This window comes from Physella acuta, unplaced genomic scaffold (assembly GCF_028476545.2).
Source record: "Physella acuta isolate Inbredline_101_S28 unplaced genomic scaffold, ASM2847654v3 ptg000144l, whole genome shotgun sequence".
In the NCBI taxonomy this organism is placed as follows: Eukaryota; Metazoa; Mollusca; class Gastropoda; family Physidae; genus Physella; species Physella acuta.
Genome location: NW_026731663.1, coordinates 487,069 through 508,679, shown reverse-complemented (window position 1 = coordinate 508,679; position 21,611 = coordinate 487,069). Strand labels below are relative to the sequence as shown.

Sequence of the window (21,611 nt, the reverse complement as noted above, 5' to 3'; positions counted from 1 at the left end):
AGAGATGTTTACAAACACACCATCTACATACGCTCATATATATATATATATATATATATATATATATATATATATATATATATATATATATATATATATATATATATATATATATATATATATATATATATATATATATATATATAGGCCAAATATATGATGCGGCTTCTTGCTAAACCTACAAACTCAAGTTTTTATTTAAAAAAATGAATTATCCTAATACTAATACTCCTTGTAGCCTTTTTAAATAGGTGGCAATTAAAGTAGTATACTAATTTTTGTTTTTGAAGATATACTTTAAAATAAGTGTTCTAAGTAAACTATAGAAAATCCTAAGTCGATTTCACCAAATCAATCAGAAGTCACGTAACGGCCCTTCTGTATATAGTATATGCATGCGCATACACAAAATAAGAATCAACATTGAATGCTGTTTATAATAACAGCCTGAAAACGTTTCATCGACATTTATAAGCAAATGCAACTTTCTTATACAAAATTTCCGTAATGTTTATTGAAACTTTTATAAATCATATAAAATATAAAACAACATTTATGAATATTTGGAAATTGAAAGCTCTATGAAGTTAACATGTAGGCCTATTTTGTAAAAAAAAAAAAATCCTTACCAATCCTAACCAAATCATAGCCCTAACCAAAACTTAATAAACCAAATTAATCTAAGCCACAATAGTCTAGTTGATAAAATTATTTAACTGATTCTCTACCTAGAAACCTGCGAACATAAAAAATAAGCAACAATTTTTAGAATACTTAGTGAGTGGGTGAGCGGAAAGATAATGTGCTGTTTTTAAATGGCTCTGTATTTTGCTAATGTTAAAAGACTGCAAGTGTTGTTGTTTTTCGTCTAATCCGGGTGTACGTGTAATCTTAAACATGCACATTGTGTTTCTTTCAGACACTTTTCTACGGGAGAGGGGACTTAAAACTTTCAAGGTGGGATAGGGGGAAGGAGGGCACTGGTAAAAGTATATAGTTTATATATAAATATATTTCGTTTGGCACGGGGATTTGGGGGGGGGGGAGTGGGGAGAGTGCCGTGCCTCACGAAGAGATGCCTGAAAGAAACTTCATATATATTCTCTTAGCACATTGGCAAGACAGTACGAGTAGGTGGATGCAGTGTTTCTTCCAGACTTTTTTTCTCCGGGGGGGGGGGCACTTGAAATCTTCGGGGGGCGGTAAACTTTCTTCGGGGGGGCGGACACTGTTAAAAGTATATATTTTCTATATAAATTATATAAATTTCATTTCGTTCGGGGGGGGGGGGGGCGGTAAAAAATTTTCGGGGGGGCTTAGCCCCCCCGAAGAGATGCCTGGAAGAAACTCTGGGTGGATGGGCAGCACGTTTATAGGGGGGGCTAACCAGGTCTGATCAGTAGCTTTTAATAGTTGAAGAAAGTCAGAGACGGACGTGTGCTAGTATTGCACCCACACAATCCCTTCACCCGCTGCGAAAAACAGTGGCGTAGCTAATGGGTGGCAGCCAGCCAGGGCGCATCTTACTCTACCAGAGCGCCTGTTTTTGAGATGCATTTCATTAGTATAATTATTCGAAGTTAATAGTATAGACAGACTATAGACGAACAAGGCTTTACAACTTGCGCTTCAAATATTTTCAAAATGCATTATTTTTAAGCAAAATAATTGACATAACAATGAGGCGTAATGGGATTATGACAAGAAAAACACTAGGCTTATATGACTATTTAAGTGTCAAAAAGGGTGTAAAACGTATTTTATTCAGTGGTTCTTAACTTGGGTTCGATCGAACCCTAAGTGTTCGCTGAATCAGTCCCAAAAATTGTCGGAGGTCAAGACACACACCCAACTTACATGACTTGCGATCAGATTTTGTCCGTGCAGGCGATAGCTGGCAGCGGTCGATGACAGTTCAAATAAGATGTCACGACACACGTACGTCACGAATCGATTCAACACCACCTATACAGGCGCGAGTTGATCGTGTAGGCAATACACGTGTTGGACGAAAATATTCTGTATATCTATATCGTGGCCCAGTAGTCGACTTATGGTTTTCATGATGGTGCGTCCTGTGATTTCTTTCTTAATAGTTTAATCACTTCATACTAACTGACCGGACGAACCTGTACACTATGGATTCACGTGTATAACAGAACTTGATGCATGATCTGCAAGGCCATATTCAACAATTCTAGTCTATAACCGTCAATAGTAAGAGAACACTTCCTTAAGACACATGGATATGGAAAATACAAGAACACAACACTCGCTGAATTCAAAGTGAAGCCACACTAGTCTGAACTGGTGCCTGAATGGCGACAGCAGAAGTCGTAATGGTTTGCTGTAAATATTAATTATCATGTTTTTGAGTGAAAATCATATTTTAATGTTTTTGTTCTCTAAACACGTTGATGTTGTACGTTTTGTTTCAAAGGCGTAGCGACCCTTCCCGGCGCCCGGGGACAAACCTTCGATTTGCACCCCCTTCGAACTTTTGGTTTGCACCCCCCTCAAACTTTCGATTTGCACCCCCCCTCGAACTTTTCATTTGCACCCCCCTCAAACTTTCAATTTGGCGCCCCCCTAAGGTCGGCGCCCGGGGACATGTGTCGTCCCCCCCCCCGCCCCCCCCCCCCCCCTCGCTACGCCTCTGTTTTGTTTTCATATTTTTTTTTTGAGCGGGGGCTTATAAACTTTATCCATATTATATATAGATATATATAGATCTAGTTCTAAATATTCATCAGTGTTTCTTCCAGACTTTTTTCTCCGGGGGGGCACTTGAAATCTTCGGGGGGGGGGGGGGGGGGCGGTAAACTTTCTTCGGGGGGGCGGACACTATTAAAAGTATATATTTTCTATATAAATTATATAAATTTCATATCGTTCGGGGGGGGGGGGGGCGGTAAAAAATTTTCGGGGGGGGGGGGGGGCTTCGCCCCCCCCCCCCCCCACCGTAGAGATGCCTGGAAGAAACTCTGATATTCATACACGTGTAGATATATTAAGCCTATATATTAAGGTCTTTAAATTAGCACTTTACGACTAAAAATTTTTGCTTTAAAACCCGACCCGATCATTAGTTGGCCTTGTGTTGAAGTAAAAAAAAACTTTATAAGAAAAAAGCTTTTAAGAAAATCAAACAAACGTGCTTTCTTTTCTAAAAGCATGAAATGTGTCAGACACGAGACATCATGAGTAAGCGTAGCTTTTACTAAGAAAGCATTGGTTGTGTTTCCTTTTCCTTTTTTCCCAGTGTATTTAAAAAAAAAAGTGTTTCTATGAAATCAAACCTCGTATAATGAAACAAGTTTTAATGTGTGTTGTTTACGATTCTAGAGAATTCCGCAGCTGATTTAGGCAGACAATGCATTAACACATTATACAAAACATATTTTACCAAACATTTTACAATATAAAAAAATTAGGCAAATCTTATTCTTGCACAATTATAAATTTGGCTCATTTTTTTACATTTTTATCTGACCAGTTTCTCTAACATGCCCTTGGTTTAAATTTAACAAGTGCTTGATTATTATCAGAAGTCTGTAGATCTAGAGATCTAGATCTAGATTTTCTAGATCTAATATCTAGATAATGGTTCTAGTCTAGATGTAGATTAGTCTACTTGCACAGAACAATATTCTAATTTCTGAGTATAATTTTGGCCCATTTTAAGTTGTCAGTGTCCCTTTAGCGGCATTAGCCGGTTAAGAAAGAAAAATGAGCAGTACAAAATCATTAGGCTTAAGACGCCTGTTTAGTTGTTCTCGTAGAAATTACGCATCCCAAAGTCAGTCAGCAAATTATAACTACTGCCTTGAGCTGGTAAAGTAAGTTAATTATTATAATTAATTATAGATCTAGTGCTTCTACTTTCTAGGCCTAGAAATGTTCTAGATCTACTACTTACTACTAGATCTACTCTTACTACTAGATCTACTAGTTACTAGTCACTAGCTAGTCACACTAGTGCTAGTCTAGAGTCTAGATCTACTAAGGCAAGGGTAAAATCACGATATAGCGTCGGAAATTATTGGGTAATGTTCGTTGAGTTTCGGTAACATTCGTTACTGTAAACTGTAAACCATAGTTTATTTGACCGCTGAAAGAAAAATAAAGTCAAGTGCATTAAATTAATGTTTTAACTTAATTTAATGTTTAACTGACAAAAAATTAGCAACAATTAGTAAATCTAAATATTAAATATTATTAATAAAGTCGAGTGTAGTAATTAATGATTTTTTTTAAGAAACAGAAAAAACCTGCAGAAGATTTGCGACAACCAGCTCTAGACTCTAGTTCTGTTAGTAAATAAGACGATTAGATTTTCTAAAGTTAAAAGTAGTAAGAATAACTAGAATAATGTTTAGTAGCAGTAATAATTAGCACATACACTTAAAATAATTAGAAATACAAAATAATTAGCAAAACAGTATTTAAATTGCAACTAAAATCAATCCTTGCACATTTTTCAACATTATCATTATGTATTAAAAATAATAGGGCGGCAAAAAAATGATGGTTTACAGTATTTCCGGTGGTTTCCGGAACGGCTCGACAGACTACGCCATGGTTTTACTGTTTTTTACTGCTGTACAGTTCCGGAATAATAACCGACGCTATATCGTGATTTTACCCTACTAAGAGTCTAAGACAACTAAGAAGTTACATCCTAGATCTAGAATAGACTCTATTCTACATCTTGATCTAGAAATCTAGCTTTAAAAGTACTTTAAAACTTAAGTTACTTTTTATTTTTACAAGATTTTAGCCTAGTTGACTTAATCTAATAGTTAGAGATTGTTTAGAGTCTAGACTAGAGCAAGGGTCTGCAACCTGCGGCTCTCGGCAGCACTCAGCATGTGACTCTTTTGATGTCAGGTTGCAGCTATCCAGTATCATGCACAAATTTAATAGTAATAAGTAGGGCTTAGTAGGGCCCTACTACTTATTAATTATTATAATTAGGCCTAAGTAAGTAAGTAGGCCTAATAATTATATAATATATATTATTTCATTTTTTCAAAACTCGTACAATATAATTCAATATATCATACTGTCAAGAAAAACTTTTTTAAACAGGATAAAAACACTCAGTAATTAAGAATAGGTGGAGTAGAAAGTATAAGGACAGATGACAGCTGCTTGGGCACCAGGCCCAGCCTCACAGCCGTGCTATGGACAGCCCATTGGCAACAATTCAATATTTGCCACTGCTCAAATGCATACTTTTTCAAATGGATGTTAATTTATTCAGAATGCATTTCTCTATCTGTTAGTATGCATTATTTTGCCAAGTGACTACGTATCTTGCAGAGCGTTGCCCGTAACGAAGTGACTACGCGCCTCACAGATTGGATTTTGATTTGCCATCTTGTGATTGAAAATGCTTACTTTTACCTACTCCAACACATCCGGTGTGGTTGAGTCAACAGTGTGCCAGCTGTAGACTGTAGTTCATACACCCAGAGCTCTGATTTCGAACCCGGGGTCAGCATGACCAGTACTAGCGTCTTTATTACATTTTATTTTTTCATATTGAAAATATGACGTGTGATTCTGTCTTCACTTCTCTCCCCTCCTCCCTCAAGCAAATTGAAATTTTTTTTGAAGTTCACATAGGATAAATAATATAGACTTAGATCTACTATCACGCATGCTAGATAGCTGTTAAAACAATTTACTAAAGGACAGTTTGATATAGCTAGATTGCTGCTAGATCTAGGACTATCATCTGACCCACTACTGACACTATACTCTGTACTGTACTGTTTTTTTTAAAAGTACTAGATCTTAGATTGCGTGACACCTAAGGTAAAGATTAAGCATAACGCGGAGCGAACTGCGCAAATAAAGGCGGCCTTGTTTTTTTACATGTACTAGATCTAGATTCTTAGGTGTTGAAATAATACACTTAAACTAGATCTAGATCTATCAGTATGTCAACATTAAATTGCTAACACGAAAAAAATCGAGCAGTCTTATATCTATTTTTTTTTAGATCGCATGCCACCTAGTGATCTATGGTAAAGATTTAGCGAACCGCGCAAATGCTGCCTTAAGAGTAACGCTGAGCGAACCACGCAAATGCGGCCATGATTTTGACCTGATTGACGTAGATTTTATTTTAGTTATTAGCTTCCTACGGTTGAACCGGGTACTGGACGGTGGGGTACGAGTTTACCCTGGGCTCTGTGGGATGGAAGATAAGCCATGTGAGAATCGAATGACAGAAATGACAGATGCGGTAATCAAACCGATATCCAAGCCAGTTAGTTGGAGTTTGCCATGTTGAGCCCTTTTTGGCTAATGGGATGAGCTGGTGATGTTCATAAAGAAAGAAAATTATCTTCTAAAGTGGACTGGGATTGTCCTATAGTTAGCCCTATATTATTTGATTACTAATTTTATCATAGCAGAGTTAGCTAAAATATTTGAATATGTTTTGTGACAAACATTTGTATGTTTTTTTATGAGAATACATATTCATTTTTTAAAGCTATTTATTTCAAATCATAAAATCCAAATTTATAGGCTATACCTTCTAAAAAAAGCAATTAGTCTTTGCTAACTTAAAGGTCTAGAATAAGTTCTGTTGTTTTGGCATGGGATATTAAAAACCAGTTGTACTTTGGTAAACCATGGTTTAAGGCCAAATGACAAATGAATCATCACATTAGCTGGGGCTATTTAATCAATTTTAAACAGATAGAAAAAGGAGACTGCAGATGAACTCTAAAACTTCAATATTCCTCTCTTTACAGAAAAAATGATTATGAGAATTACCTGGCTTGTTTGTTACTTCCTAAAGTTGTCCATAGAGCAGTATTTGCTTTGAGAGCTTTTAATGTGGAGCTGGCTCAGGTAAATATTGTGATCAATACACTTTAGTAACATTAGGCTTACTAAACTATTTTGGTTTTTCTTTAGGCCTTGATAATTAAGTTACCGATGATCCAGGGGTGTGGGAACTACTAGACACAGCAATGTGGTGGACCCAGGACTTTTAAGGGGCCCAAAATCTGACAAACAGATCTACTACAGCAGTGATTTTTCAACAGTAGTTAACACACACTGTTGTGTAGAAGAAAAAAATTACAAACTATATGAGCTGTAGTATGAAAGATGAGCGTTCAAACCACTACCATGACTTATTGCTCTTCTTTAAATAGTCTAATAATGGTCCCCATAAAGCTCATTAAAATAGTTTTGTACAAACCAAAAGGAAAAGAACTTGCTTCTCTTATTATCTTAATAATAAGACATACCAAAGAAATTAGAATGATGTAGCTATAAAAATGAATATATTCAAATTAATAGGCACAGCCTAATATAACTACAAAAAATAGATAAAAACATGAGAATAAAATTAACATGGGAAACATATCAAGCTTCTGTGTTTCATATACTTTTGACAGATATGGAGTTACACTACAATTTGTGGTGGGCATAAAAATAGTTCTTCCACTGGGATGATCAGTTAGGTTTTAAACTATAAATAGATTCATCTTATTTCATCAATGCAATTTGTTTTCTTTCAGTGTCTAAAAATGTTTTTTTAGAGAATATCTTACTGTAATATTATTTTAATTTATTTGGGGTATTGTTAAGGACATGGTTGTTGAGATTAACACATAATAGGTCTATGACTTAATTAGTTTCAGATACATTTTAATGCTGCATTTTCTTTCCAGTAAACTGCATTTATAATGATAATGCAAAAATATCTCACTTTAAACCCAAGGTTAAATTTCAGATTGAGTCTTTAAAAAGGACAGAATTCAATAACAAAAGGGAAATAGCCTAGGTATAGGTAGTAGCAGTCATAATAAAATAACTTCTTAGTCAACTCTTCTTTAATCTTAAGCGGAGAAATATGCTCCTGATTTTCTAGAAATAACTCCTTCTGAGCACTATTTAAAGCAAACATCCCTTCATTCAAATTAGTCATCTGTCTGGCTTGACATCTGATTTATTTTAATAACTTGTTGCCCAAAAGTAGTTTACTGTTCTTTAAATTTGATAGTTTATTGGATTGACTAGTTATAATCTAGTGTGGGACGGCATGGCATAAGTGGTAGAGCGCTAAGCTGTTAACCTGTAGGTCTCAAGTTCAAATTCAGGTCAAAGTCAGTAGAGCTTCCATGAGTCCACCCAGCTCTAATGGGTACCTAACTCAGTAAGGGCGACTGGGCAAAGTGCTGACCACATTCCCTTCATATGCTGAGGTCAAGAAACATATAAACTCTACTTCATCTTCCTAATGGATCACTAGGTTTAAAGAGAATTCTTTACATTTTTTATATATAATCTAGTGATTGTATTTTTCTTTCAGGTTCGTGATAATGTTTCAGAGAGGCAAATCGGACTAATGAAAATGAGGTTTTGGAAAGATACAATTGATAATATATTTCAGGTTACTTTTTTTCTACCTTGTCAGTTAAATGTTAGTTTGGTATATTTTGAAAAGTAATAGTATAAGTTGATAATGTAACCTTTTGGTATGTACAATAATTTGATTTTTTTTTTTTTTTTTTTTTTTTTTTTTTAGTCATCTCAGTCAACTGTACCTCATACACCAGTAGCTTTTGAATTGGCAGGGGTGAGTTAATATTGCTTCAACTTGATTTGTATTGGCTCATAATTCAAACTCAGATTAACTTGAAATATATTTTAACTTTTACTCTCTTCCTTGTAGGCCTGTGGTTATTTCAAGCTCTCTAAACAGTGGCTGCAAAAAATAATTGATGCTAGAGTAAGACTGGTGTTTATAGTGTTTTTATGTTAAGAATGTCAAGTGTTTGTCTGGAATTCTGAATTTAAAATAAAACATTCATTAGTTTGTAGATTCCCAATTTTAGACTAAAAGATTTTCAGTTAAAAAAAAATTCTTGACTTTAAAAATAAGTTTTCTAGAATGGCTTTGTATTAGTCTCCATAAACAAATGACAATACTCTCTTGTATTGCAAATATAAATTTTGGCATGGGTGTTTTTGTAATTTTGCAATGTAATTTTTTTTAGAGGTTTTCTTTTTATTTTATTACACCTAGCTATTTTAAGACTAACTCATTAAGGTCATTAAGTTTCAGAGATTTTGAAATTTCACATTTGGGTTTTAGGTTAGGTAAACTTTTGGAAAATAAATTTCAGGATTTGCGTAAAGATTTGAGTGGTACCACACCACTGTATCTCTTAACAATTGAGTAAATCATAGTAAATGTTTTCTTTTATTTAGTTTTTTTTCTGTTCTGCATTTTAAATTACTGGCTTATTTAAATTTTCTTGTTTTAACTTGTTTTAAATTTTTCAGACCCAACAGCTGGAGCGTGATAATTTTACTACAGTTAAAAGTGTAGAAGATTATGCTGATCAAGTTAATGCTTCATTATATTTTTTAATGTTAGAATGTTTAAGTAAGTATGTTTCAGCAGCTAAATATGATAATTTTACAACTCATAGACCTTAAAACCCTCTGTTTTGTTATGAAAATCAGCTTTTCCATTTGTCAATTCGAGGATTACGCAAATCAGCTTTATTCTTCACTCTAATTTTAAATTTTAGAATACATGCTTGAATAAGTGATTATATTTAATCTTGTATTCTTGTTTTAGGAATTAAAAACATTCATGCTGACCATGCTGCTAGTCATTTGGGGAAGGCCCAAGGTCTTGTTACTGTTTTACGTGCAACACCATACCATGCTTCCAGACGACAAGTATTTTTACCAATGGAAACATTAGCCAAGGTATTCACGTAGAAAAGACAAAGTTTTATTTTTTAAAATTTATTTAAGGAAGTGCTTAAGATTTCACACATAATTTAATATTTTCACGTCCTTATGATGGAGTCAAGCTAATTCTGTAATAATGTTTTGTCTTGCTTAAAAATCAAGTATTGAAAATAAAATAAAAAATATAATTTGTAAGGACAATATTTATTTAGAACTTTGAAAACAAAACTAGTTTTGAACTTGCATTAACTAGGGGAATGTGCTAAGGCTATTAAAGATTGTTATTCATTTAAAGACTAATGGGTCATAGACGATGGTTATCTCTTGATTTAACCTACTCTTTTCATAAAGCTTAGTTTAAGTTTACAAGCAATTTTGAAATAAATGTGGATCAAACTTTTTGGTGGGATAGATGTCTTGGACACAAAATACTAGCCTAAAGGACATAGATTTTGCGGTCAACATAACTTTACTAGCTAGCAGTCATGCAAGAATAAAGACTTATTTCTTTAGCAAATGGAGTAATATCTTAGTATCCTTAGCGCCCTACTGTATGGCAGTGGATGCCTTTGAAGCATAAAAGGCATCCACTGGTCCAACACCATCTCCAATAATAGATTATTAGGAGAAACTGACATGGAAGCTATTTTCAAAATATTCTAAAAGAGTATGGGGAAAAATATTTTGACGTTATTGCATTGAATTCTCAGGTTTGATACCTAAAGAGGAATAGTTTTATTTAATTCCAGAAATTATTTTTATAAGCAAAAAAAAAAAAATTCTACTAAAAGATAGCGTTTTGGTGAATGATTGCCAAATTAATGTACTGCATAGTGAAATTATTACACTATTTAAAGGAACACTTTTGATATACTTTGTTTTATAGCATAGAGTGTCTCAAGAAGACATTGTACGTGGAAAGATTTCTCAACAAGTCAAAGATGCAGTGTTTGATGTGGCCAGCATTGCTAATCATCATCTTACAAAAGCCCGATCACTGAAAGATTCATTACCACCTCAGTCACAACTAGTCTTCTTAAATGCTGTGAGTAGTTGCATTAAAACTCATGCCATGATCCACTGCCTTTTCATTTGGTTAAAAAAACTTTTTAATTTCTTTTTTTTTTTCTGTTCCTTGCAGAGTGTTTGCGACCATTACCTGAAAACTCTCCAGAAAGTTGATTTCAACATTTTTGATGGGAAACTGCAGCAAAGAAATCCATTGCTGGCCATGGAGATGTACTTACACAGGCTCAGAAAAAAGTTTTGATCAAAGAACAATAGGTAGCTTTTAGTTTTATGTTTGTATTTTAAGTTGCAGTTATTTAATATTGTATTAATAATAATTATTTTTTTGTAAAATTACAAGCAAAATTTCTTTTTTTCTTTCTTTTGGGGGAAAAATAGATTGTGTAGAAAATCAAATTATTTATTCAAATACTAACCTAATCAATTTTTGTTAATGGTGTGAAAATAATTATTCTAACAATGTCTAAAATATTGAGAAGTAGAGATTAACTATTTTACCCCTATTTTGACTGTTTTGAATCAAAACGATTGTGTGTTGACTCATGATTTTCCTTTTGTAATTGTACCAATGTCAGTAGCTTTTACCCCTGCAATTCTTACTGATGATGTGTCAACGGTTGTAACACTTAAGCTATGTGCTGGCTTCTGAAATTTAGATCTGCCTAACACATTTTCAGGAACTGTTATTTAATGTGTGGACAATTATAGACTGTCCTGGCAAGGTACACAAAGTTTTATTTCCATTGTTCAGTGGTTTGTAATCGAGTAGGGAACAATCTGATAAAACAATATTCGTAAATAAGAAACATACTCTCTATACGAAATCATTTAACATAACAAATCTATATTTGCAACTAACTTTCCATCTTTATCTTAATGCTGGAGGATCATTAGGGTGCCACTGTTGACTCTGTTACTATCATTTCCAGTCTTCCGCTGGTTTCAGTTTTTCTGCGCAAGATGACCCAGTTTATTCCATTTGCTTTAAGATTTTTCACCCTCACTCTCTTTAACCTTTTACATTTACATATGCCTTGACTCTTGATTTGGACTTTTACATCTGGATAAAGCCACATAAAGTTGCCTGTCACTTTGTGTATTTGTTGTTCAAACACACCTGTGATTGCAGGTTTGTGAACACAAGAAACTGGACTCCAGTTTGCATAACTAGATAACTTTACTTACACAGTAGAAAAAATATGAATCTATAATTGAATGAGTGTACAGCCTACACTTAATATAATATAGCAGAGAAATACATATGAGCACACCGACTATCTTCCACAAAATTCTCAGGCATAGTCCTGTCCTGCATTAGTCAATGGTGGCTGTGTTGCATCGCATTTACCCCAGGGTTATATAGCCCTACATTCTCTCCCTTTAGTCTGTTAGCGATTCCATACAAGCATGGAGAATACAGTGATTGATCTCTCATACATTCACTTCTGATGGCAAGGTATTCAAATTCAACTATCTCACACATTTTACTCCAAAAACTATTTACAATAATAATTGTCTGTTGCATTGCCCATGAGAGAACACAGGCTCATCAAGATGTATTCCTACATGTTCAAACATTTGACCTTAGGACTTTTAAATTGTCTTGGCAAAAGCCAGAATAACTTTAGGTGTCTTATATATTTTTCTTTGTTGTTGGTGCCTTGTATGTTTAGTGTGAGTAATGTTATTGTTTCCATGGATTGAATTGGGACTTGGGAGTCTCACCTGTTTTTGTCTGTTTATGATTATCATGGCTGTTGCTTTCCACAATACTTCTTTTTGTCGAGGGTTTTTCTTGCAAGGTGAAATCCTTGTAACCATGATCACTTTGGTTTCGTTCTCCTGTATTTGTAAACTGTACCTTCTTAGTCGTCTCTGGCCGTGTTGGTTGTTTCTTTTTTTTTTTTTTTTTTTTTTTGTTTGTCACTTGCTCTCATGTTTCATCTACTACTTGTCTGCCTTCCGTTGGTGTTTTATCCTCTTCTTCCTCTTGTCTGCTCTCCGTAGTGTCTTCATCACTTGTGTAGCTGTCTTCTGACAAGGATTCCTCTATTTCCACATATCTTCCCCTTTTGTCCATTTCGATGTTTCATGGTGCCACACAGTGGACATATAGTTTTCCGCTCGTTTAGCAGCGTGTGGCTTTCACCTCCCATTTCAACTTTTAGGAAGTGAGGGAGGTTTTCAGCTTTTGCAATGGGTAGGAAGTCTCATCCATCTTTCCCCTTTCCATATTCTGGTTGCAGTTATGGGCTCATCGGGTGAACTAACAGTTTTTAAAATGTCGGTAACTATTTTTTGTGAGTAGGTGGGTGGTACTCACTTCAGTTGACCTCTTTAACCATTTTTTCCCACATGCAGGAGGAGAATACTGCTACATAAGCTTGTGTTTTGCACTATTTCCTGCATGTGCAGTGATTTAAACAATAAATCTGACTTTAAGTTACATACCGTTCGGTTGGCTGGCACAGGTTGTACACATACTAACCTGGTCTGCCTTTTATGAGGCAGCGGAGTGTATTTTGGGGGAGTTTCCCCAGGGGTGCCGCTGTGTTGATCTTTACCTTTTGAAACCGTGTTCCAGTCATCACGTTGTCTGAGTTGTAGACTGGTGCTTTCCTATCTGTGATTGTGGTGCTTTGTCTTGCTAGATACAGGAGTCTATCTACTTCATTGAATTCTTCCTGGGCCATTTTAACTCCGGGTTGTGTTTGCTGCTGAAAGTTGTTGCTCCATACTGGTGATTGTTTTAAATTTAATCTTATAGGCCCCGAAGGGAAAGTTATAGTCCAGTGAACACAATGAACAAAATTTTTTTTTTTTTGGCTGTTACGATTGTTGAAAGAGTTCAAATAGTACATGCCATCTTAACTGACTGTTAAAAGAAAATTTTTTTTTAATACTTGTATTTTCGTACTTTGTAATTACATCAGCATATACAAATGTGTGTGTGCGTTAGTCTGTAACATAATTCAAACATTTACAAAAATTATCCTTACATAAAGAAAATGTCGATCAACAATTCAAATGAAGGTAGATCTAATTTAGAAATAAAGAAATACAAAAATGGTGATAAAAGTTGTTAAACTTTGTTTGATGTTCTTTTTGTCTACATGAGTGACGCTTACTCGTATTAACCTCTGGGTCCTTTCATTTGCTAGTGTCTTTGGCTCATAGAATTCAGTGAGCATGAGACTTTCGTAAATTTTTCTTGAACCTAATGTGGCATACCAAACATTCACTTCTCCATAGTTGTAGACCCTTTTGAACTCAGTCTCCTGCAGCCAATAATTTTGGAAAACAGAGTTAGAAATTCCTCCTCTGTTCATAGCTTTCAGGCTATCATTGTAGCAGTGCATTGATTTGTTTAGTGAAAAATGGGTTGCCATGATTTTTCTGTACTAATCTTTAAATGTCTTCAACATTTGGTTTGTCTAGATCTTTATCAATTAATAAGATCTAAACTAGAACATAAACAACTGATACTGCTTTAAGGTCTTTATCTATATGAAGGGCTCAGTGAAAAAAGTACATTAGTGTATTTTGAGAAAAATGAGGTCTAAGTTTTTAAACAAACACACTTTTCTGACAAGATTCTGTTTATGATTGTCAAAAATTATTTTCATTTAAATTTTAAACAAAAAAAGTATAAACACAAAATTAATTTAAAACTATTGGTATATACTGAGTCAACAAAAATAGTAAAACAAATGTGATGTAATAATTTTTTACAATTTTGATGGTAACAGTATTTACCTTGATAATTATCTACACTCATTTAAATTGAATGTTCTATTCAAAATCATCAGCTTGCTCATCCTCTTCTGTAGACATTTCTAAAGGTTTGAGGGAAGTGTAGAAAGTTACACTCTCTGGAAGATGGACATGCGACAAAAGTGACTTCTATCATTAAATTTTGCTTTCTTTATTGGAAGAAAGCCGTTGAATACCAAAGGGCAATCTTGAATTGCTGACTTTAAGGTGTTCAGGGATTTTCCCCTTTTTAATAAACTTAAAGTGGAAGTAAAACGGCCAGTTATTGAGCTTCTACCAACAGGGTTCTTCAGCCTTTCAAATAAAATCCCTCTGAGACTGACAATACCCTCTGGCGCTTTAATGACTTTATCCAGGCTAGATTTAAAATCTTTAACCCTGACAACAGGTCTACTGTCCATTTCTAAATTGTCAGTAAATGGATGTTTGACATAAGCAATTTGCCACGAAGCATCAATGTTTGAATTGACAATTAGGTTTAACAGGTCAGAAGGCTTATAAAACTTATCTGATTTCAATTTTTCCAATCCTGCCAAAGTCTCTGTCACATGGCATTCTGCTGTGTACAGGATTAGGGTACTTAATAACTACTTCAGTCAATTTAGTGTTGCATAGATTTTGCAAAAAAAAAAAAAAGCAATAATGTATCTGTTTTTGTTTTGTGAAAAACAGTTATCCGTAAAAATCACCAGTTTTCTTATGGACTCTGGCAATCCATCTATATAATGTTCCAGACATGACAGAACTTCATTAAGTCCTTTATTTGCAAAATGTTCTGCAGAAATATACATGGAAGCATTTCTAGATCAACCATCATGAATGCCAAGGTTATGCACAGCCAGCTGTCTTTTGTAGTATTCCTGACCAATCCCAGTAACAGGTAGAAGCAGGTTCTTTTGAAAATCCATAGCTTTGACTTAAGTATCATCAGCAGCAAGAGCAAGATGCTTATCCTCTGTTATCTGCTTGTAGCAGCATCTCCTTTTCTTTTGTGAACTTCATGTTCAGTTCTTAGTTTGAAAACCAATCATTATTTCTGTTGACAGTGGCAGATTTAATATCAGCATTAAATTTTTCACATGTGTCACACACATCTGTGTGCGGAAACCCAAAACTAATATTGAATTCATAGTTGAAAATATCTCTATAGATCCATTCTTTGGCGATAGTATTCATGTCTGGGTGTTTTTCCAAAAAATAACCTAAACATCTCAGAAATGTTAAGTTCAGAGGTTAGATAGATCCTTTTTCTATTGTCTGCTCGAGAATAGTGGCTTTCTCTTGCAGGAAATGAAATATGTTGACTTGACGGATTGCTAGGCGAATCTCATCATTAAGTTTTTTGTGATGGCCATGCTTTCCTCTTAAGTCTTGTAGGGGTTCTTCAAAGTTAAGGACTTTTTCTTCAGACGTGATTCCTTAATACCATGCAGAGCACAAAAAGCATTTTTGCTCACAGTTTTGCCAGTTTCTTTTACGGAATGTTTTGGGGACTGCCTGACTCTGCCTTCACCTAATAGTGTTTTCTTCTTTTACAGAAATGCAACCCCTTAAATAAATGTTCTGTTTCTCATGTTCAGCAAGCTCATTAAATTCTTTTAAAATACTACTCCTTTCTCCATCGTTATACTTCTCTAGGCATTTGCACATGCAGTCCACTTAGTGCTGGCTCCTTCCATCAACATCCTTTCCCACATGGTTTTTGTGCGCATCGCACAAAAAACCCACAGAATGTGCAGTACATCCACTAGGTAATAATGTTGCAGCTATCTCTGTAGATGCAACGATTATAGGAATGTCTCCCCTGGCTCTGATGGTATGATTCAGGGTTTTGTAGACAAGTTTTCCTTGTTAGTCAATCAGTGTGGAGATCACAATGGTGTGTAATGTTGGTGCACATGCCGACATTGTCAACAGATGGCACCAGAAGGTCATCACATGTGTTTGTGACAGGCAAGAGAACTTCATAATGGCCATGATCCAAAGGACAGCTAAATAGCAGGGTTATGGAGAGACATTGACCTGGATTAAAAACTCGAGGCCGGTCATGCGGACATTCTCAGTAGTGATTAGTGATAGTAGCAGGAAGTATTTGAGACATCGCCACAATTTCGACCTCGCCACCATAGACCCCGGAAGTATTCATGTAGGCAGCGTATTGTCGAGCAGAGTGTATGACTGTGCTTCCATGAATAAGAACAACGGACAGGGAGTCACCATAGTTATCCCAATGAGAAAACACAGGCTCATCAAGATGTATTCCTACTCATTCAAACAATTGCTTGCTGAGAGTTTAAATTTTGCAGCAGCATAACAACCATTCCTTTCTTACTTTAACATCAGTGTATGTGGTGGCATGCCTGATGGTGTTAGTTCTTGGAGGAATTCAGGTGAATGGTTCAGATTGTCGCTTTGATCTTCTGATGTTACTGAATCTGAACCATTATACTGATGACAATATCCTGGTACTTTTTAAATAACTTGACTATTTATTTCTAGGTTTATTATTTGTCGGAGCTAAAATATATTTGTCTTGGGACATCAAATAGTTTTTGATCATCTTCAGTTTTGAGAAACTTCTTTCTGCATTTGCCACAGTGACTGCAACTGTTAGCAAGATTCTATAGGCGATTGCAATGTAAGAAAAGGAATCCTGAATACCCCAAATGTACTGAAGGCACCATTAGTTTTCTGGGAAAATTTCTTGAAATATCATGAGCCATGTACACAAATCAGCCCTGTTTGGGTCAGGCAAGCTAAACCTTTCTAGATGTATATTATCTCGTTCCGTATGTGTTGGTTTCTACATGATGATGGGCTGTGCCTTGTTGATTTACACAGAGGGCACATCGTCCTACATCCCTCGTTCTGGAGGGTGTGCACCTCCCCTCCTCTCCACTTCTATATAATGTGGCAGCTCCTCTGGGGGTGAAGTAGGGCAAAGTCAACGGCTCACTTGTCACTTTTGGCGATTTGTACGGCGGTCTTCGGTTCATTTGGGATTGCTATGCTATCTAGAATAACATTTACTGTTTCTTTGGTGATGGTGGGGGGTACCCATTGATAAGCACACCTCTTTGGTCTTTCCTCTCCACATCAAGCAGGAGTATGCTCACGCAGAGGTGGAGTTCTTGGAGATCTCCCTCATGTGCAGACTCTTGAACAATTCCTCTGACAATATTGTGACGAACCATTCGTTTGGTTTCCCTAAATTATACAGTTTTTGAATCTGGCGCTGGGATATACCCAATTCTTGCATCAATATTTCTTCTAGTATAAGTTCATCAAACTTGGCAGATCTTTTGCCTTTCATGAGTAATCTTAGTGTTCTTCGGTTGGGTACCAAATGGCTGGTGCTTTCCTATCCGTGATTACTAATACAAACATATAAAATATAATGTATAATACCTTCATTAGGTCTACATTCCCCCTGACTGGTAATCATAGTATGTGTTACACTTAACATAAGCTTTTGGAAAATTGTTTTCAATCGAGTAGCAACTTTATAAAATATTACATTGATTTGTTTAATGAAAAATGGGTTGCCATGATTTTTCTCGACTAATCTTCAAATGTCTTCAACATTTGGTTTGTCTAGATCTTTATCAATTAATAAGATCTAAACTAGAGCATAAACAACTGATACTGTTTTGAGGTCTTTATCAATATATGACTATATATCCTTTTATATTATTATACTAGCCAACCCGTGGCGTAGCATACACTGCTATTTAGTGACCGAAGACTTCCTGATTGACACAGTTGTCTAAATAGGGTGGGTTTGGGCAAACGACTGAGTGAATGAAAAGAAGGAACTCTAGAGAGCAACATGCAATTGTCCATGACTGAAAACAGGTTTTGGAAGATACAGGCATACATTTTTTAACATTTGGCCCTGTGATTTATTATTATAGTTATCCCAATGTTCGCACACAATGCTTACTGCCGTCTTGCGAAATTCAAGAGCAACAGTTTTGTCTATGACATTTTTCCAGAAATATGCGAGTGATATATATGCGACTGATAGAAATAAACAGTTACCTGATGCAGGAATTTCGACTACATGGAAAGACCTGTTGATTCCACAAAATATGTGTGAAGCTGTGGCCATGGTTAGGAAACGAATATCAAAAACAAAGGGGCAAAATCAAAATAAAGCTTCGGGACAAACAGTTGAAGGTACAGCCCACTTCTACTAATTATAAACCCATCCTGTTTTAACTGATCAGTTTTCTGATCTAATGTCTAATGTTTTAATAGTCCTGTAGACTTCGTTCTGCCTCCTCTGCTGTGATGCTGATCCATGCATAGCAATGTTTATGATAGTTTCCAATAATGAAGATTGATCTGCTTCAATCCTTGGCCAGCCAGGATTAGATCTAACATCCAGAGCGGCACGTAGCCCTGGATTTTCTCTTTAAAAAAAGCATTCGGTTTTCTTTTTCTCTTTCATTTCAACCTTTCTGAGATCTTATAAAGTCAGAAGCATGTCAACTAGATGGTATTGCAGGGGTATAAGTGTAATGTTTGTAGCGCATTCATAATAAAACTTTAAACCCCCTTCCCGAATATTTTATTCAAAAACAATTACAGAACTTAACACGTAGGGCTGAAACTCTAGCCCTTGATGACCCGCCTTGTCTCCCTTACATCATGGCAATTATGATAGTCTGAACCCCCTCCATAGGCGTGTGACATCATTCATGTATGAACCCTTATCCTTTGAGATATGTATCAATCAATTAAAGATCTAAACTTAAACATAAACAACTGATACATTCCTTTATGATATGATTTAGAAATACATATAATTAATAAGACAATTTACTTCTTATGACTGAAAATAATAGTTATGTATATGGTCATAAATCCTCATGGTAAACTACATTTGGTGTATATTTGTATGTTCTCTTGTTTTCCTTGAAATGCAGTATTTTTTCTTTTACACTTTGACTTGATTTGGATTTTTACATCTGGATAAGGCCACGTAAAGTTGCCCATGAGAAAACACAGGCCCACCAAGATGTATTCCTACTCATTTAAACATTTGCTTGCTGAGGGTTTAAATTTTGCAGCAGCATAACAACCATTCCTTTCTTACTTAAACATCAGTGTATGTGGTGGCATGCCTGATGGTGTTAGTTCTTGGAGGAATTCAGGTGAAAGGCTCAGATTGTCACTTGGATCTTCTGATGTTACTGAATCTGAACCATTATACTGATGACAATATCCTGGTACTTTTTAAATAACTTGACTATTTATTTCTAGGGTTTATTTGTCTGAGCTAAAATATATTTGTCTTGGGACATCAAATAGTTTTTGATCATCTTCAGTTTTGAGAAACTTCTTTCTGCATTTGCCACAGTGACTGCAACTGTTAGCAAGATTCTATAGGCGATTGCAATGTAAGAAAAGGAATCCTGAATACCCCAAATGTACTGAAGGCACCATTTGGTTTCACGGAAAATTTCTTGAAATATCTTGGGCTGTTTACACAAATCAGCCCTGTTTGGGTCAGGCAAGCTTGACCGTAGCACCGTTCTTTCATCTGTACTCTGATAGTCAAAATGCCAGTTTCTTTTCTGTTTAAATGCTTACTCCACATCCATTGCACTTGCAATTTCCTTTACAGTAACCATGACAGAATTATAACCAGTGTCCCGGTATTTTAAGTACAAGATGAGTCCTTAATTTGTTCTTTTGCCACATCAAGTTCCATGTCAGCTGACTGTAGCAATTAGCTCACTGTATTAACAGCAAACAGGATGTCATACCAAAGGATCATGGCAACAATGTTCTCAAAATTTCCTACTTCACCTCTGCGAACACAGTCCAAACATTGATTGCCTGAGACTGATAGTTTCTCCCAATTGTCAGGTTGACATAACCTACCTTAACTTTATATCCAGCTGTTTGAGACAGCACATCTCATAAACCTGCCCTACAGTATTTTAAAATAATTTTTTATGATTCCTCTATTAAGTCAGAGGTGTAACAGATAATAATCTCTTGGAATCCTACCTTTCGTGAATAATCCTTGTCAGAACTTTAAGAAAATAAGTATCTATATTTCTTGATCATAATTTGATTTCAGAGTAAAAAATATTCCTGTTCGTTTATAACTTTTATACCAGTTCTGCATTAAAATAATTTGGATTCATGGTTAATTCCCCAAATCACTGATTGGATTTGGGGTCGGCGTGGTTGAGTCGGTAAAGCTCACGGTTGCCAAACCGAAAAGTCTCGAGTTCGAACCCCCGGGCAGATGAGGCTCGTTAGCTGGGGACAGCCACTCTTCTAGGAGAGACAACTCCAAAATTAAACAACTGCTGCCTTGTAGTTTGTTCTTGTTGGACAAAGGCTATGGAAGCAAATCCAAAAAAGAAAAGCAGGCTGAAATCGTAGTCAATGGCCTCAATGGCGCATAACCAGTTGACACGTAACGCTTAATTGTGTTGGAGGCGTGGTCGAGTCGGCAAAAAGCTCATGGTTGATAAATTCGAACAGTCTCGAGTTCAACCCCACTGGCAGATAAATCTCGATCCCCTTCAACACTAATAATTAAGAATGAAGAAGAAGAAGAAGAAGACTGATTGGATCCTAAGCTCTTCTAATCCCTTGGCTTGTATTATAACTTTTAGACCAGTTCTGTATTGAAATAATTTGGATTCATGGTTAATTCCCCACATCACTGGAAAATTCAATTGATTAGAGGGAGTGTAATTTGTCTAAATTTACTGGTGGCCAATCTTCCTTTCCTAACCATTTGCTAAGATGCAATTTTCTTCTGACCAGCTGTTAAATCTGATATGAATTTAATTTTCTCATAATCTAATCATTTTTTTTTTGTTAAAAATTCTATCTTTACTGGAAATGAAATCTTGTCATTAAAAAATCTCAATTAGGGGTAATACAGACTCTTTTTATTTGGTTCTGGTGATAAGAGCCAAAATATTGGCAAGCTTCTACCACATTCTTCTAGCCATCTCTAAACCATTCCAGATCTTCTTTGGTACTTTGAATTCTTAATGCACGAGGTCCTTTCTGTTTAATGAAAAACTCTTAAG

General features: G+C 35.5%; 2 protein-coding genes across 2 annotated transcripts in view; both read left to right on the top strand.

Moving 5' to 3' along the window:
- The window catches only part of LOC131935375 (putative tRNA N6-adenosine threonylcarbamoyltransferase), a 325,139-nt gene that overhangs the window by 279,580 nt on the left and 23,948 nt on the right, over positions 1-21,611 (top strand). The gene's annotated exons all lie outside the window — the stretch shown is intronic.
- On the top strand, positions 3,665-11,011 carry LOC131935377 (NADH dehydrogenase (ubiquinone) complex I, assembly factor 6). The gene is made up of 9 exons (XM_059291754.1): positions 3,665-3,839; positions 6,774-6,873; positions 8,345-8,425; positions 8,561-8,611; positions 8,708-8,764; positions 9,322-9,424; positions 9,623-9,756; positions 10,628-10,786; positions 10,883-11,011. Exons 1-9 carry the CDS (start codon positions 3,730-3,732, stop codon positions 11,009-11,011), a joined length of 924 nt encoding a protein of 307 aa, XP_059147737.1. The 5' UTR covers positions 3,665-3,729.